Raw genomic sequence first — 17564 nt, forward strand, 5'->3', positions numbered from 1 at the left:
TGATTCCTTCTAATCTTTAATTGATTTTCTGAGACTGACATTTAGTAAACATTAAATTATCAGTGTTCCCTATTCTAGTCCAGAAGAGTCACTTTCCCACAGAGTTTAGTTTGATCTTTAATTAAAGACACCTGAATCAACAAGCCACGGTCTTTGTTTTTACTTTAATAACAGCTAGGTGTGTCGAGTAGGAATGAGGAACCTGCTTTACATATTCAAAGACAAACCTGTTTTACACACATCACTCAAACACAGAAGCAGGAAACAAGAATCATCTGAGTTCATAGGAAAAGAAACTTAAGTGCAGTTGAGCTGTTGTGTGTTTGTCTCTGTATTCATACAGTAAAATGGCAGATGCTAGAATTTTCCAGGCTGAGTTCACATGTCCAGCTTGTCAGGATCTCCTGCAGGATCCAGTGGCCATTCCCTGTGGACACAGTTACTGTACGATCTGTATTACAGGCTGCTGGGATCAAGAGGATCAGAAGGGAGTCTACAGCTGCCCTCAGTGCAGACAGACCTTCAGTCCAAGACCTGCTTTAGCTAAAATCACCGTGCTGGCTGAAGTGGTGGAGAAGCTGAAGAAGACCAGACTCTCTGATAACTGTTACGCTGGAGCTGGAGATGTGCAGTGTGACGTCTGTACTGGAAGAAAATACAAAGCTGTCAAGTCCTGTCTGGTGTGTCTGAACTCTTACTGTCAGAATCACCTCGAACAACATGAGAGTTTCTTTAAAGGAAAGAAACACAAAGTGACTGAAGCCACTGGACGACTGCAGGAGATGATCTGTCAGAAACATCAGAAGCTTCTTGAGGTTTTCTGTCGCACTGACCAGAAGTGTATATGTGTGCTGTGTGCGATGGATGAACATAAAAACCACAGCACTGTATCAGCTGCGGCACAAATGACAGAGACACAGGTATTTAGAACTAGACACTGATGAAATGGTTAACACTTTGGCTTGTTTATATTGGAACCCATATTAACAGTTTACAGCATTCACACGGCACGTCAGCAAAATAAGAGGAGCAAGAAGAGTTTCATTGCCAAGTCTGAAAATGCATTGTAAACCTTTGTCAATCTAATCTATCATAAAATTGGCCTTGATTAAGCAACATTAAATGATGGAGTGAAATATTCAACCATTGTTTGACAACATACTTCTATCAGTCAAAATGCAAGTTGAATGCAGCGATGTGGGTGATTTTCCATATCTGACTGAATCCAGATTTATCTATTTATAGCTTCAGTTCATTTTATTTTCTGGGTCCCACTTTATATAAAGTGGCCGTAACTACTATGTCCTTCAATAAATAAAAAATAAGTTAAATGTACTTAATGTATTCATATTGTATTGCAAAACACCTACTGCTATTGAGACGAGAAGTTAGGAAAGGTTCGCTGTTATGGGTAGGTTCCAGGTTAGGTTAAGGTGTAAGGGATGGGTCAACATTATAACTACAGATGTTATTAAAGAAACTTATTACAGATGTAATTACATGCCAGTATTTTAAAAATATAAATACAGTGTGAAACACATGTTTGTATGCAGTAAGTGCACTGTATCAGATTATTATTTTGAATGTAAGTACATCGTAGTTAAGGCCACCTAATATGAAGTGGGACCTTTCTGTGTAGAGCTGCTGGTCTGTTAAACAGCAGAGACACTGTCATTGTGAAGTGCTATGTCTGAGTCAGTTTCGCTTTTATATACTTATGCTTGCAGTGTGAAACAGTCCTCATGCTCCATATTAATTTATGATGATTGTAACCGATTATCCCCCTTGGAGCTTGAACCTACACCCACTGATTATCAGTTCAAATAAACCTTTTCACCCTACTTTTACTGAATTCAGTTGTTCATAGTAGTTTTCTGTTGTATTTATGATCATTGATTTCTCCAGCACCAGCTGAAAGAGAAGCACAAGACTTTCCAGCAGAGACTCCAGCAGAGAGAGAAAGATCTCCAGCAGCTGAGAGAGACTGTGGAGTCTCAGAAGGTGAGTCTGGAGAAGAAGAGAAGTTTGTCTCCGTCTCAGTTCAGACTCACTGAAGCTGAATCACTGTGTGTCCTAACAGCGCTCTGCACAGACAGCAGTGGAGGACAGTGAGAGGATCTTTACTGAGCTCATCCTCTCCATTGAGAGAAGCCGCTCTGAGCTGATACGACTGATCAGAGATCAGGAAAAGACTGCAGTGAGTCGAGCTGAAGAACGACTGGAGCGACTGGAGCAGGAGATCAATGATCTGAGGAGGAGAGACGCTGAGCTGGAGCAGCTTTCACACACACAGGATCACATCCAGTTCCTGCAGGTAACACAGATCTAGAAGAACAGGATCATAGTGGACTTGAACAGATCCTGCTGTGACAGAGACTCACAGAGACAGATTTCATGAGGGCATAATGTGACAAAACGTCAATAACATTTCACCTTTTTAACTAATATTTATTTCTGATTTGAAACCAAGCAAAACCTGAACGTGTCTTAAGGGTCCTGAGTTTTCAGTGTCACTAACGGCTCCAAAGTTATAGCCTAAATAATGGTTTGTACACTCATAGCCTTTGCCTTCTGCTGAACAAATCAACTCAACTCTTCAGTGAGACGCCGTTGATGTGCTCCAGCTGTTAGATGGACATTCATATTCTTAGCAGATGTTTCATCATCCAAGCGATTGTCTAGAAAGTTCACATATAGTGTAAGTGGCAAATACTGGAGTCTGTAGCTCTAATGTGATTTAACGAATATGAGAAGAATGAAGCTGATGCAGTGAAAGTGCTGGACTGAGGTGAAATACTAAAGATCTGATGTTCCTGCAGGTTATTGAGTGAAGTGTGGAGCTGTTAAGTTTTATTTCTGTTTTCTGTAGAGTTTCCAGTCTCTCTCAGCACCTCCTGAATCTACAGACGTAAATGATGATCTCTTCAGTTCTCTCTTCTCTTCTGATGCTCTGAGAGAATCTGTCCATCAGCTGAGAGACAAACTGGAGGATTTCTGCGAAGAGGAGCTGAAGAAGATCTCAGACAGAGGTAAAGTCCTGGAGATTCATCTGCTCTCAGAGATAAGTCCTCCATCATCTCATAGCACGTTAAAAATGAAATTTCTTAACATAATACATTTGTATTTATTATACAGTTTTTATTCCTCTACATTTTTAACATGTATATCTTTCATATTTACTTATATACTGTCAGGTTTTAGGATATACAGGAGGTATGTGTTTACATGTATGATATATATTAATTACATATTTACAAACCCATTGGAGATATTATTTATGGTTTTATCGGTCTGTGCCACATATGTTTAAAAAGCACCTTTTATGCCCCTTTTACAAGATTTAAGTCTCAGATGTAATAAAGTAATTATGCTAATATTATTACAAGTAATACTACTATGCATATTTTATTTCATAAAGCCCTAAATATCTCATTTTTGTTAAACATTTGTCCAGTTATGAAGATATGTGTCAGTTTATCTCTCTCTCTCTCTCTCTCTCTCACTCTCTTTTATACAGTATCTTTCACATTTTTATACAGTAATTAAGACCCGCTTAAAACCATTCCTTTTATTTGTCTCAGTTGCTGCTGCTACAGGTCCCTCTGTGTGCTACAACCTGTCTCCAGCATATCCTCAGATTTCATCCAAAAAAACTGATCTCATAAGTCCTTCTACAGCAAAGGTGACACCTGTAGAGGAGCTCAAAGGCTCTGCTCCAGTGGCTCCTCCAGCCAAAGTGTTTTCTTTTGGACTGTCTGGAGATTCTGCTAAGAACACCACCAGTGCTGATGTCAGCTTGAAGGGCTTCACATTTGGATCTATAAAAACAGTTTCTTCTGGGTTTAGATTGAAGGATGCTGTGGTTACATCTGCTGGCTCTGGAGCTCAGGCAGAGAAGGAAACGATTCGGACTGATGCACCACAACGTAAGAATGTGTCAGCAGCTCCAGTGCTCCCATGTAATACTGCACCATGCAGCACTGAAAAAAGTAATGCAACGCTGGAAGAAGGGTTAATTTTGGTTACAAAAGATGGAAAGGAGGATTTCCTGGGAGGAAATAAGGCTACATCTAGTCACAGCATTTTGTGTCAGACGGCAAAACCAAATATGAAAAACAAGACCTCTGCTGCTCCGTCAAGCTTCTCTTTTACCTCCAGTTCTGTCTGCCAACCTGCTGCGACAACATTTAAAGCCAATCCAGGCAATGCTCTTAGGTCCAGTACAGTAACTGATAAAGCATCCTTAGAAGGCTTCAAGATTGAGTCCTCTACAACTGAGGCTGAAAAGTCATCAAGCAGTTCAACCTTTTCATTTTCCATGCCAGTATCCGGTGGTGTATTCAACTCTGGTATTGCAAAATCTGAGGTAAAAACATCAGACAAACAGTCACAAAATGGATCTACATCAGACTTTCTGAAAAATGTTGCTGTAATTCACAAAGAGGAAAAAAAAGAGGCAGCCCCGAGTTCCTCAGATCAGTCTGTAGATGCTTGCCATCATGATAATAGTCCGCTCAATACCGGTAAGCCTGAATCATTTAGTTTTGCCATTCCCTTTGTTATTAAGTCATTATCTTAGGCTTGTTTTAATCTTAACAACTAGAAAAAGCAACATCAATTTAAATGTAACAAAAGCAAACCTCTACTACATCTTGCCATTTAGATTTTTGATTTCACCACTCATACATTGTAAGTAGTGTCCTGTTACAGTAGTTACGGTTGATTGATTTCTCTATTCTGACATATTTCTGAGTGAAACAGCTTTAAGAATGTGAATAACTATAGGGTGGGACTTGTCTTTATTTATTAACACAAATACATAAATTCAAGCCAGGCAGTGATAACAGTGTTATATTTGGATGTTGTGGTGAACTGTCAATCATATGCAAGATTCCTCCAGTTGTTTAGTGCACTTAAACTCCTGAAAGCTCACGTTCATTTGCATATGCTTTTGATTGCCATGCCTAGTATCCACGGCTTCTAACTAAATGAGACGGTCTGTGTGATTATGTGAAATCACCTCAGATATACACCAGTGTATTTTCACTCTGTTGCACAGATCAAGGTTCTGAAGGTGCATTGAGGAATCTGAAGGGAAAGCAATGGGAAATTGCATTACAAGCAACAAAGTTGCTAACTTAGTTAGCAACTATTGTTTTGGGAAACGCACCCCTGGTCGGGTTTAGCATTTGCACATTTTTCAGTCCAAACCTTACTCCGTATTGAAGTGACTTTGCTATGATTACATAGATCAGCAGCAAACATGTGAGGTTGTCATGGCAACCAGAACATTGCATGCAAATTACTTGAATGGGGTTGTGCTACATTTATTTTTATCTAAACTTTCTAAAGTTCTATGAGAGCAGCATATGTGTGTGTGTGTGTGTGTGTGTGTGTGTGTGTGTGTGTGTGTGTGTGTGACCTATTCAGACAGGACAGGATAAAATCTACAATGAAAAGATAAAAAGCATGATGAGTGAGGATCAGGGTCTGAGAGTAAAGGGCCACTCAAACAAGCTTGAAATAATTTGCCTGCTGAATGATGTTTTGTGTTTGACGTGTGTTTGCTCTGCTTCAGCAGGTCTTTCTTCAGGATTTGCATCTGCAAGTTCGGTTTCGTTTGCAGACTTGACCAAGAGTGCAGAGGAGTTTGCATTTGCTAAAAAAGGTCAGTGCCTAATAATTGTCTTCTGACAATAAATAGTGTTTTTATTACTTACAGTATATGTCGGCATTAATGCTGCCTAAAACACACAGGTCAGTGCTATTTGTAGTCTAATTTAATTTAATTAATTTTGTTTGACTTTTGAAAATTATGTCCTTTAGCAGATCATAAGGTCTTTTTGGTTGTTTTTAAAGACCTACACGTTTCATTCTTCAGTTTTTATGACCTGAAGATTGAATGATTTACATTTCTTGCATTTTATAATATATATAAAAAAAAATATATACAAAATATATATTTTATAATAATAATTTATTTTCCTATGTTTTCTGATGTCATGCTACTGATCAGGCCTGTTGTCTAAAGTCTGTGAAGAAGAAGCTCAACATTTTCAAACAACTTGTTTTAATAGCTATTCATAATGTGATTGTTTTTCTGTTTTTGTTTTTGTTTTGTTTTTGCATGTGTCTGACTTCACTGAAAGTATTAATATGAATTATTATTATAAAAGTGCTAGTATATGTTAGCACACTGCTGATGTCAATATTAATGTTGGCAGTGTGATGTTTTCAGCTAATTGTTTTTTTTTTTTTCTACAGATCCTCATTTTACTTGGTCAAACGCCGGAGCCAAAGTTTTTGGATGTGCAGTGACACAAAATGAAGACAAAGAGGAGGGCTGTGATGATGATAATGACGAGATCCTCTTTGAGCCAATCGTGTCTCTGCCTGAGGTGAGTGTGTGCTGTAATGCTGTTAGCGCCGATCTTCATGTCTCTAGAGATGTGTGACCTGTGCTGATGTTTCTCCTGCAGGTGGAGGTCAAGTCCGGTGAGGAGGACGAAGAGATCCTGTTCAAAGAAAGAGCCAAACTGTACCGTTGGGATCGTGAGCTCAATCAGTGGAAGGAGCGTGGCGTTGGAGACATTAAGATCCTCTTCCACCCCGTGAAAAAGCGCTACCGTGTGGTGATGAGACGCGAGCAGGTGCTAAACGTCTGTGCCAACCACACCATCACCCAGAGCATCACGCTCAAGCCCATGAACACCTCGGCTAACGCACTGGTGTGGACCGCCAACGACTACTCCGGTACAAGTCTCACTCATCTCCTCATACACATATCTCTCCTGCCGGTGTCTTCACATCTGCATGTTTGTTCACACACACAGAAGGAGTCGAGAAAGTCGAGCAGCTTGCGGCCAAGTTCAAGACTCCAGAGCTGGCCGACTCCTTCAGACGAGTATTCACAGACTGCCAGAGCTGCATGTCGCAGACTGATGCTGCTCAGACGTCTGCCACCGAGGCGCTTTCCCAAGAGTCCAACCCTGTGGTGTTCTTCAACATCAGCATAGATGGTGAGGATGCTGGGAGGATCATCATGGAGCTCTTCGCTCACATTGTCCCCAAAACAGCGGAGAACTTCCGGGCTCTGTGTACAAGAGAGAAAGGCTTCGGTTACCACCAGTCTGTTTTCCACAGGATCATCCCTGGCCTCATGTGTCAGGTGAGAGCCCACTGTTAATATGTTTTTATTAAAACACAGCATGCATCAGAAATTGAATTAGATGCTCCATGTCAAAACAATCATTATTGCAATTGTTATCTATAAAATCGACAAATAATGCACATCTGTTAATAATGGGCGAGTTAGGGCATATTCACACTTAGTGTCTTTTTTACAAGAAAAAGGTGACGAGAGCATTTTCTTTGTAAAATAAAAAGCTGGTTTTGGTTACAAATAGCAACAATAGCTGCAACAGTAGCCTAGTGTGTGGTGCAGAAATGTCAAGAAAGTGACTCTTGTGTCGGTTTTTGAAGTTAACGGGGAGGAGAATGTTGGTTCACAATGACGTTTGTGGGTGCGCAACATTATAAGGTGAAGAAAACAGTATGGTGCTTACAACTATTTAGTCCAGGAGCTCTGGTTGAATGATGCACCGTTTGTATCTACCTTTTTCTTGCCATAAAAATGGGCGCAGCAATTTGTAAATTCTATGGGTCTAGCTTCTGGTTTCATCCGAGTCCAGCTATTGTTAGCTGTACAAAACCGTTTGTTTTGCTGCCTAATATTGAAAATTGGTGTCCTACCATATTTTTTTATGAATTATCTTAAGTATGAACGCACTGGTTTGTAGTGCAAACAGTTTTACGATTTACTGCACATTGTAATTCTTCTCGTTATTTAAGAATTATGACCCGGAAGTATTGCCCATATGCTTGCTTCCACGTTGAAGAAAAAGGTGGATATTTGTGCTCATATCATACAACTCCTTGTGCTCTGAAACTAGTACGATCTCTCCACTGGCTATCATCTCCATTTTGTTTCTTGTTGTAAGAGAAATTACTTCAGCAGTTGTGGCCTAATGGTTAGAGAGTTGGACTTGTAGCCCAAAGGTTGTGGGTTCAAATCCCAGGTTTCAGCACCAGAAATAACTGTTGTATGAAATAAAATAAACATTAACTGATATAGATAGATAGATAGATAGATAGATAGATAGATAGATAGATAGATAGATAGATAGATAGATAGATAGATAGATAGATAGATAGATAGATAGATAGATAGATAGATAGATAGATAGATAGATAGATAGATAGATAGATAGATAGATAGATAGATAGATAGATAGATAGATAGATAGATAGATAGATAGATAGATAGATAGATAGATAGATAGATAGATAGATAGATAGATAGATAGATAGATAGATAGATAGATAGATAGATAGATAGATAGATAGATAGATAGATAGATAGATAGATAGATAGATAGATAGATAGATAGATAGATAGATAGATAGATAGATAGATAGATAGATAGATAGATAGATAGATAGATAGATAGATAGATAGATAGATAGATAGATAGATAGATAGATAGATAGATAGATAGATAGATAGATAGATAGATAGATAGATAGATAGATAGATAGATAGATAGATAGATAGATAGATAGATAGATAGATAGATAGATAGATAGATAGATAGATAGATAGATAGATAGATAGATAGATAGATAGATAGATAGATAGATAGATAGATAGATAGATAGATAGATAGATAGATAGATAGATAGATAGATAGATAGATAGATAGATAGATAGATAGATAGATAGATAGATAGATAGATAGATAGATAGATAGATAGATAGATAGATAGATAGATAGATAGATAGATAGATAGATAGATAGATAGATAGATAGATAGATAGATAGATAGATAGATAGATAGATAGATAGATAGATAGATAGATAGATAGATAGATAGATAGATAGATAGATAGATAGATAGATAGATAGATAGATAGATAGATAGATAGATAGATAGATAGATAGATAGATAGTATTCTAAATTCTTCCAGGGCACCAATTCCATATAATCTGAAGAACTAAAATAACTAAAACTAAATAGACTAAAGGTTATAAATAAACATGAATATAAATTATGTAAAAATAAAAGTGACAAAACACAACAAAATGTCAAAAAAGTTAAATAAACAGAAAATATAAAAACTTTTATTCTAAATATTTTTAAAAAGTCATCAAAGAAAATAGATCTGCTGAACGTCTGCAGTGAGACGGGTCAATATGGAACATTATGAACTAAAGATATCAAACACTAGATATAAACAGAGACTTTAATAGTGACATTCTGAAATATCTAGGTTTTTTTATGGTTATTTAAAAAAGTGTGTGTGTGTGTGTTTTGTCCTACTGTCACTCAGGGTGGTGATATCACCAACCAGGATGGGACGGGTGGAAAATCCATCTACGGAAGTAAGTTTGAAGACGAGAGCTTCGATGTGAGGCACACAGGGCCAGGGCTGCTGTCCATGGCCAACCATGGCAGAGATACCAACAACTCACAGTTCTTCATCACCCTCAAGAAAGCAGAGCACTTGGACTTCAAGCACGTGGCCTTCGGCTTTATCAAAGAGGGCATGGATGTGGTGAGGAGAATCTGCATGCTGGGCACTAAAGATGGGAAACCCACGAAAACTATCACCATCTCAAAGTGTGGACAGATTAAGTGAAATTTTTTATGCAAACAACTGTTCATCATGTTTGAGATTGTGTTAATAAATTGCACAGCATTAGTTTACAGTGAAACTTATGCTTTGCAAAAAAGAAGAAAAAACAGTTATGTTTTTGATTAGAGCCCACAATTTACAGCACAAGTAAACAGAAATAACTTTGCACTTTTTTTAAACTATAGTTTACCTATACAAGACACTATAAAATGTGAATAAAATAAAATTTGAAGTTGAAAGTGACATGTGGCCAAGTATGGTGACCCATACTCAGAGTTAGTGCTCTGCATTTGTCCCATCCAAAGTGCACACACAGTAGTGAACACACACCTGGAGCAGTGGGAACATTTATGCTGCAGCGCCCAGGGAGCAGTTGGGGGTTTGGTGCTTTGCTCAAGGACACCTCAGTCGTGGTATTAAAGGTGGGAGAGAGGGCTGTACATTCACTCTCTGTCGACACAAGACTCAAACCCACAACCTTTCAGTTTTGAGTCTGACGCTCTAACCATTAGGCCACAACTTCTTTTGAGGGAAAAAGGCGTAACAATCTGGAAAATTACAAATTATCTATACTGTTAAGTATTTTGAAACTAAGGGGCTAACTATTCTAATATTATGTGGTATGTTAACCTACTATGCTAAACGGCAGTTTAGTGGGTTATTGTTTCAGTCCAATAGCTTGGTTGAGACTGTAGGTAAGAAAGCTGCCTTGATTTGACACAATTTGGGTAGATCCAAAACCTCAACAGTACGGGGTTAGGAATGTGAAGGACTCTTTTGAGTTGAGTCTATCATGTTTGTGGCGCTCATGAGAGGAATATGTGTGGAAAATAGAAGAAAACTAATCAAAGCAAAAAGGACTGGAGTGTGTTTTTCTCACAACACTGAGCGATGTCTGATAAGCGGTAAAGCCCAGACCTGAACAGTTGAAATGGTGCTTGAGGACTTTGGATCAAAACAGTAAATCAAAGATGGTAAAACCCTGTCAAATTGCTAAAATACACAGTTAATTCTGTAAATCTATAATGAAAAAAAGGTTATGCTGTAAGTTCTTTTTACTATCACTGTAAATTGCGGGCTGCAAACTAAAGAGTTACCCCCCCCCCCATAAAAAAAATGTAAAATTATCTTTTTGATTTCCTCATGTTTACAGGGGCTTAACTGAACAGAATGTAAATCTTTGAATACTTTCTTTAATAAATGTGTGTATTTGGTTGAAAGTCAACTTCATTTCTATGAGGTCCTACACAAACTGGTTGTTAAAGGGGTCATTGGATGGCCATTTTCCACAAGTTGATATGATTCTTCAGGCTCTTAATGGAAAGTCATTATATGTATATTTATATATATATATGTGTGTGTGTGTGTATTTTGTATTAATGGTAGTTCAAAACAACACTATTTGCTCTGTTTTCAGCAACCCATTTTATTGGATGTTCCTTTAAATGCTAATGAGCTCTTGTCACCCCAGCCCTCCACAATGACAAGCCATTCTCATGAGACTGTTTACTTTGGCAGCGGAACTTGCTAACTAGCACGTTATTAGGAAAAGCGATTTGCAAAGATTCATAAAATAATCTTACTGTATATTCACTTCTTCTGTAGGTAAAGCTGGATCATGAATGATTGGCGCGAACATAGATGTTTTTAGGCAGTCTTCAAGGGATAGTTCACCCACCAAACATTTAAATTCTGTCATTACTTATTCAAGACCTCATTTCCTCATGTCATTCTAAACCCGTAAGACTTCTTTGTTTTTGTAACACTAATGAAGATATTTTAAATGAATTCTGAGAAGTCTCTGAATAGAATTCAGTTTATGTTCAGTGGATATTCTCCCAAATGGCACCAGTGACGCGGAGGAAGCAAAATTGCAGTACTTTGCGTACAAAAAGTATTCTTGTAGCTTTGTAAAATTTTGGATGTCACATGGATTATTTTTCCGATATCCTTGCTACATTTCTGGATATCTTAATTTTTGCTTATGGGTTTAGAATGACATAAGGCAATGAGGCATGAGCAATTAATGACAGAATTCAAACCTTGAGGTAATAAATAAACATTTCTGCATTAACTCATGAATTAATTCGTAATAATTTGATATTTTTTAGGATGGAATAAATGTGGTTTTACAAATGCTAGAAATGTGGCTTTCAAAGGAAATATGCTATCAAATAGCACACATAGGTGACTGATTACGAAAAATTTACTGAGCAGCCATCAAATGTTAGACAGTGTTCTAGGTTATTACATTCAGAGGTTTTAGGTGTGATAATTAACACCTCTGGTTTTCTATTATTATTTATTATAATTTAGCAGTAGGAAATTACTAGTCATCCCATTTTTTTAATCAACTATGCATTCCATTAGTTTTGCAAATTGTTATGCTTTGTTACACTGCAAAGAAATATAAAGCTGATAGATTCCCCACAGCATAACTGTACATAACGGTGTTACAATATCAGCATAACTGTGAAAGCTAACACCATGTTTCCTGATGATATTTCCAAAGCGTAACATGAAGTGTGAAAAGCAGCGGTCCTAGTACTGAGCCTTGTGGTTTTCAATACTGCACTTGTGATCATTATGGTATGGAAGCATATGGGTAGCAATATTCAATTTGGAATGTAATATGCAAATGACAATGCAATATGTAAATTGGCAATGCATTTCTGTATTTACATTTACATTTTCCAATACATTTGTGCAACGTTTGGTGCAAAATTAAAATTAAATTACATAATTTTCATTTGCCATTTAATACACTAGTTTTAATATGTAAAATGAATACTACTTTTAACACTTTATAAGTTTCAAAATTTAAATAATAATGAATTACATAAATGATTAGATATGTGTAACATGTTCAAGCAAAAACTGTGGCAAAATGATCATGCAAATGTTAATTTTCTTAATTGCATTTACACTCACAGTCAAGACACTTACCATTGCATTTTCATTCAATGTCCCGTGATGAATGTAGCAAAATTCAATGTGCACATTGAAAATGCATTCCGAGGCGATCATGTCTCCGCCCCCTCCCGCCATGTCAATCACTGCGTGAACAAGGCGGGGCTTGCAGAAGGTCAAGAGACTCAAGACTCAAGATGATTTAAGTGAGAGAACATGGACAAGACAGTTGGTCCGTGTACGTTTTGATTCTAAAAACGTACGTTACAAATCGGTTTATGGCTTCAATATTTCATTCGCACTTGTGGGCAGAGCTGAAATGCTTCTTGGTTGAATCGTTCCACCTTCAGCACGGATCTTTTATTCTTTCAGGCAGAATAAGAGTCAGTGCGAGTGCGACACTGTGATGTCTGAAACCACCACGCACGCACTGTTAAATTAGCATAATATTTGAATCAGTTGTTGCTGGACACATAATTCGCACTGCTGAGGCCTACAAGTGACCCCTTTAAATTATTTCTAGGTTATAGTATTGAATGAATATTGTCCCACTGATAAATACAGTGCAAATAGTTCTGTCTACTTGGATAAAAGTAAAGTGATAATAATAGACTGAACAGTTCCATGATAATATGTCTGTAACATTTACATTTACATTTACATTTATTCATTTAGCAGACGCTTTTATCCAAAGCGACATACAGATGAGGACAGTGGAAGCAATAAAAAACAACAAAAAGAGCAATGATATATAAGTGCTATAACAAGTCTCAGATAGGTTAACACAGTACACGTAGCATGGGATTTTAAATAATAAAAATAAATAAAAATTAAAAAATAACCGATAGAATAAAAAAAGAATAGAGCAAGCTAGTGTTAGAGATCTTTTCACATACACACACACACACACACACACACACACACACACACATATAATTGCATAATAAATGAAAAAAAAAAATAGAATACAAAAAGATTAGAAAGATGCCTTTTGCCAGTAGGGTTGATAGGAGGATCTGGTGGTTAACCGTGTCAAAAGCAGCGGACAGATCAAGCAGGATAAGTACTGAAGATTTGGATTCTGCTCTTGCCAGTCTTAGAGCTTCAACAACTGAGAGCAAGGCCGTCTCAGTTGAATGCCCATTTCTGAAGCCAGATTGGTTGCTGTCAAGGAGGTTGTTGTTTGTGAGAAATGTAGAGACTTGGTTGAACACAGCTCGTTCAAGTGTTTTTGCAATGAAAGGAAGAAGGGAAACTGGTATGTAGTTCTCTAAAAGAGATGGGTTGAGGTTGGGTTTCTTAAGTAGTGGAGTTATACGTGCCTGTCTTAATGATGAGGGAAAAACACCAGTGTGGAGGGATGTGTTGATGAAGTGAGTGAGTGCAGGTACAACTGCAGGAGAAATGGCTTGAAGGAGATGAGATGGAATAGGATCAAGCGGGCAAGTTGTAGGGTGATTAGAAAGGATGAGTTTTGAGACTTCTGCCTCAGAGAGTAAAGAGAAGGATGTAAATGAGTGTATGTTTGCTGGTGATGTGAGCTTGATTGATTGTGGTGTGGAAAATTGTGCACTAATGTGTTTAATTTTATTAATGAAAAACGTTGCAAAGTCGTCAGCTATTAGAGATGAAGCAGGAGGGGGAGGAGGAGGATAAAGAAGTGAGGAAAATGTTTTAAAAAGCATGCAAGAGTTAGACGAACATTTACCACTCTTCTTTTTCTTGCTTTTTTGAAGCTTTGGTTGTGTTTACAGTATTAAACGTACAGTATGGAATTTTTGGCCACCAGGGGTCACTCAATCAAAATAAGAACATAAGACGTACTTTGATGACGTCGGGAAAGAGCGTAGGCTCATGGGAGTTGTTGTTCATTGGAACACGCGCTCTGTCGCTCCCCACATTCCTCACTCATTTTAACTTAGGCCGGCGACACACTGGATGCGTGGCACAAGCGTCTCAGCTGCGTGGCGTGTCAGTTTTTAATTCGGCTCCCATGTTAATAGGTTAGTGCTTGCATACTGCCTGTGTGAGCCGCGCCTCTCAAACGTGTGCATGCTAGAAATAGAACCGACGCCTATTTTTCACGCGACACGCAAGCGTGTTGGAAGCGTTTCCAGGCAAAATATAATAGGAAAATGTTTATATGTAATTTTGTACTGTTTGAAAGTCTATAGGTTGACATAAATTCAGATATTAATGTAATTTAAAAAATAAATAAATAATTATCGATTTTCAAATATTGCACCTGTCAAACATAGTCTATTTTGCCGTCAATACTGTTGACGGTGTCCTTTATCAGTAGGCTTTATATTTATGTTCAACATGAAGTATATATATTGTTGTCATGAAGACAAGAGCCTGGTCTGTCAGCGGTCTCCCTTCACCTAAAGCAGCAGCAGCCTAGTATTTTGACAATCACGTCTTTTCGAACGGAGAGATATATGAATTATCAGACCCCTATCAAATCAATATTCCATCTAGCTAGTAGTAATATATGTTAAAAAACACGGTTTTTCGCTTTCGTTAATAATTATAATTACGTTTATACTATGATATCGAACAAGATAGTGAACTGCATTTGAAGCTACTTTATCCAGCTAGATATAGAACACATGTAGATTTACATTATACTCTACATGAGAGCTAGTCCGTCTGCGTTTTGCACAAGACATCATCGTATCACAAAATATACGGATAGATATAACGTTAGTTAGCTGAATGGATGCATACCTGTTTATTAGAATGCAAGCATCTCTCTGTAGTTTCAGCTTGTCACGAAGCTCTCTCTATCTTGGAAATGCAACTCCAATATTTACCCGTGTCTCGTATCTTCTCTTGTCCCAAAACCTTCTCAGGTCATTTATTTCACCCGTACGTTTGCGCTTCACAGAACGTGCAGGCAAAGCATAATCATGATCCATAACTAAGTTATTGATTGAGGTATAAATACGAATATAAACAATATAAATATAAAATATAATAGTCTCGATCAAGGCTAGCTACTACTTTTTCTTCTTCGTCTCGTCTTTGCTTCTGTTCACCTTTGTATTTGGCATTCCGTCGGGTTCCGCAGGAAGTTAGATAAACTAGAGGGGTCAAAGGTTATATGATGTCATAGACGGGCGCCAAAACGGAAATAAAGAAACATGCCGTGTCTTCTAATTAAACTATAACTTTCTCCGGATTTGAAAGTTTGTGGAAACTTTCGGGATAATGTAAGTACACAACTAAAAAATATATATAACATAGATATAGTGATTTCTGCTATTTTTAAAGCAGAAAAATTACATATTGCGCCTTTAAATATAACATGTGTTCATGTTTCGCGTTTAAAAAAACAGTATTTTTCACACAATTCACCTATCTGTATACCGCTGTTTTCACTGTCATAAAAATGGGCTGATGACTTCCTTGTTCTATAAAGTCCCTCCTTCAGAAATACGTAACAAGTTCTGATTGTGCCAGCGGTTCCTGTGTTGTGATTCGACAGCAGCTGAGCACGCGCTGCCCTCCTGGAAACGCGATTGGGCTAGTTTTGAGTAGCAAGTGGGCAGGAGCATGTGCTGGAGATGTACTTATAATCACAGGAGCATTTTTACTGACGAGATGGGCATGAAAATCGCATTCGATTTTTTTGCACAGCCCTAACATCTAGTTATCAAAGCTAAACTGTGTTGCCCTTTGTGTAATAAGGTACAGAAACTGTTAAACACACCAACTTAAATAATAAAATACACTTACTGGTTGTGGTCCATAAACAACGCCTTCTCCAGACAAAGAGGGAACTGCACCATCATTCAAGAATAATCTTTGTGCGAATCCGGCATTAAACTGATTAAGATTGAGGAAAATCGCTGTCCTCAGCAAAATGTGCTGCACATAGTGTTACATGTGGATCATAATTTTCGGGAACCAAGTAAAACATAAATTGTAACCATTAATCTCCAAGTACAGTGTCCCTGGGAAGGCCAAACAAAGATGATTGGACTCCGAGATGAAAATAACAGCGTTTCGACGACATGGCAACAAACACAAACGCAACTCTTCCTCTTCTACGTCGAAGCGCAACAAGACCACGCCCCCTATTTTGTGTTTTCATGTGGGCGGAGGTTAGTCAAAAAACTGTTTTAGTGATGTCATTACTACAGGAACTAGAGGGATGTAGTCCAAACGGGTCGTTTTTTGTCGGTCAAATTCTGTTAAATATCTCACTTGACATTGAACTTTGAGCTTTAGAATTTTACAGATATTATTTATTCTCTAACAACAACATTACACACTAACTAAAGTTTAAAACATGGGATCACGAAGAACGGGACCTTTAAGTCAAAAGGCACTAGGTATGTACCAACTAGAACTTTGTTTCACCAAATTCAGCTCAGATCTTCAGACTTGTCTGACTCGTTGCTGTATAACTGGTCAGACTTACCTTTTTAAAAAATCCTAGTGACCGTTGTTATCTAAGCAATGAAGCTCTTAACACTTAATGTCCACTAGAGGGGGCGACAGGATTTATGTTTACATGAGTTTAAATGACAAATAATTACATGAATTTCATGTGTACTGCCACCAGATAACAAAAGTCACTAGGATTTTTTGAGAAGGTAAGTCTGACCAGTCATACAGCAACGAGTCAGACGAGTCTGAAGATCTGAGCTGAATTTGGTGAAACATTAAAGTTCTAGTCGGTGTCAATTACTCTCATAATAAATAATAATAATGTTTAAATACATGTTGGCTTTCTCAAGCCCAACAAAGAGGCCTAAGAAGAGAAACATCATTGAATTTAGTATGTAATAAAACTAATATTACTAATTTATTTCATAAATTTAACTATATTAATTTTCACATTTTTTTATTAATGTCACACAGACATACCTAGTGCCCTTTGACTTAAAAGACGAGAGTGGTAAATTTTACAGACATATTATCATGGAAATGTTCAGTCTATTATTTT

General features: G+C 37.6%; 3 protein-coding genes across 4 annotated transcripts in view; 2 read left to right on the forward strand and 1 right to left on the reverse strand.

Moving 5' to 3' along the window:
* Positions 1–17564, reverse strand: part of LOC132157493 (uncharacterized) — a 194840-nt gene that overhangs the window by 88652 nt on the left and 88624 nt on the right. The gene's annotated exons all lie outside the window — the stretch shown is intronic.
* Positions 297–5269, forward strand: LOC132157613 (E3 ubiquitin/ISG15 ligase TRIM25-like). The gene is made up of 7 exons (XM_059566962.1): positions 297–920; positions 1906–2001; positions 2081–2314; positions 2870–3029; positions 3582–4523; positions 5060–5099; positions 5251–5269. Exons 1-7 carry the CDS (start codon positions 348–350, stop codon positions 5267–5269), a joined length of 2064 nt encoding a protein of 687 aa, XP_059422945.1. The 5' UTR covers positions 297–347.
* On the forward strand, positions 5473–9921 carry LOC132157614 (E3 SUMO-protein ligase RanBP2-like). Its single transcript, XM_059566963.1, has 5 exons — positions 5473–5668; positions 6265–6398; positions 6480–6753; positions 6834–7168; positions 9392–9921. Exons 1-5 carry the CDS (start codon positions 5473–5475, stop codon positions 9698–9700), a joined length of 1248 nt encoding a protein of 415 aa, XP_059422946.1. The 3' UTR covers positions 9701–9921.

The sequence above is a fragment of the Carassius carassius genome, chromosome 14 (assembly GCF_963082965.1).
Source record: "Carassius carassius chromosome 14, fCarCar2.1, whole genome shotgun sequence".
Lineage (NCBI taxonomy): Eukaryota > Metazoa > Chordata > Actinopteri > Cypriniformes > Cyprinidae > Carassius > Carassius carassius.

Coding starts and splice junctions, on each gene's coding strand:
- LOC132157613 (XM_059566962.1), top strand. CDS start 348: ATGGCAGATGCTAGAATTTTCCAGGCTGAGTTCACATGTCCAGCTTGT. Junction 2,315..2,869: donor ATCACATCCAGTTCCTGCAG/GTAACACAGATC, acceptor TGTTTTCTGTAG/AGTTTCCAGTCTCTCTCAGC. Junction 3,030..3,581: donor GAAGAAGATCTCAGACAGAG/GTAAAGTCCTGG, acceptor TATTTGTCTCAG/TTGCTGCTGCTACAGGTCCC.
- LOC132157614 (XM_059566963.1), top strand. CDS start 5,473: ATGAGTGAGGATCAGGGTCTGAGAGTAAAGGGCCACTCAAACAAGCTT. Junction 6,399..6,479: donor CAATCGTGTCTCTGCCTGAG/GTGAGTGTGTGC, acceptor TTTCTCCTGCAG/GTGGAGGTCAAGTCCGGTGA. Junction 7,169..9,391: donor TCCCTGGCCTCATGTGTCAG/GTGAGAGCCCAC, acceptor ACTGTCACTCAG/GGTGGTGATATCACCAACCA.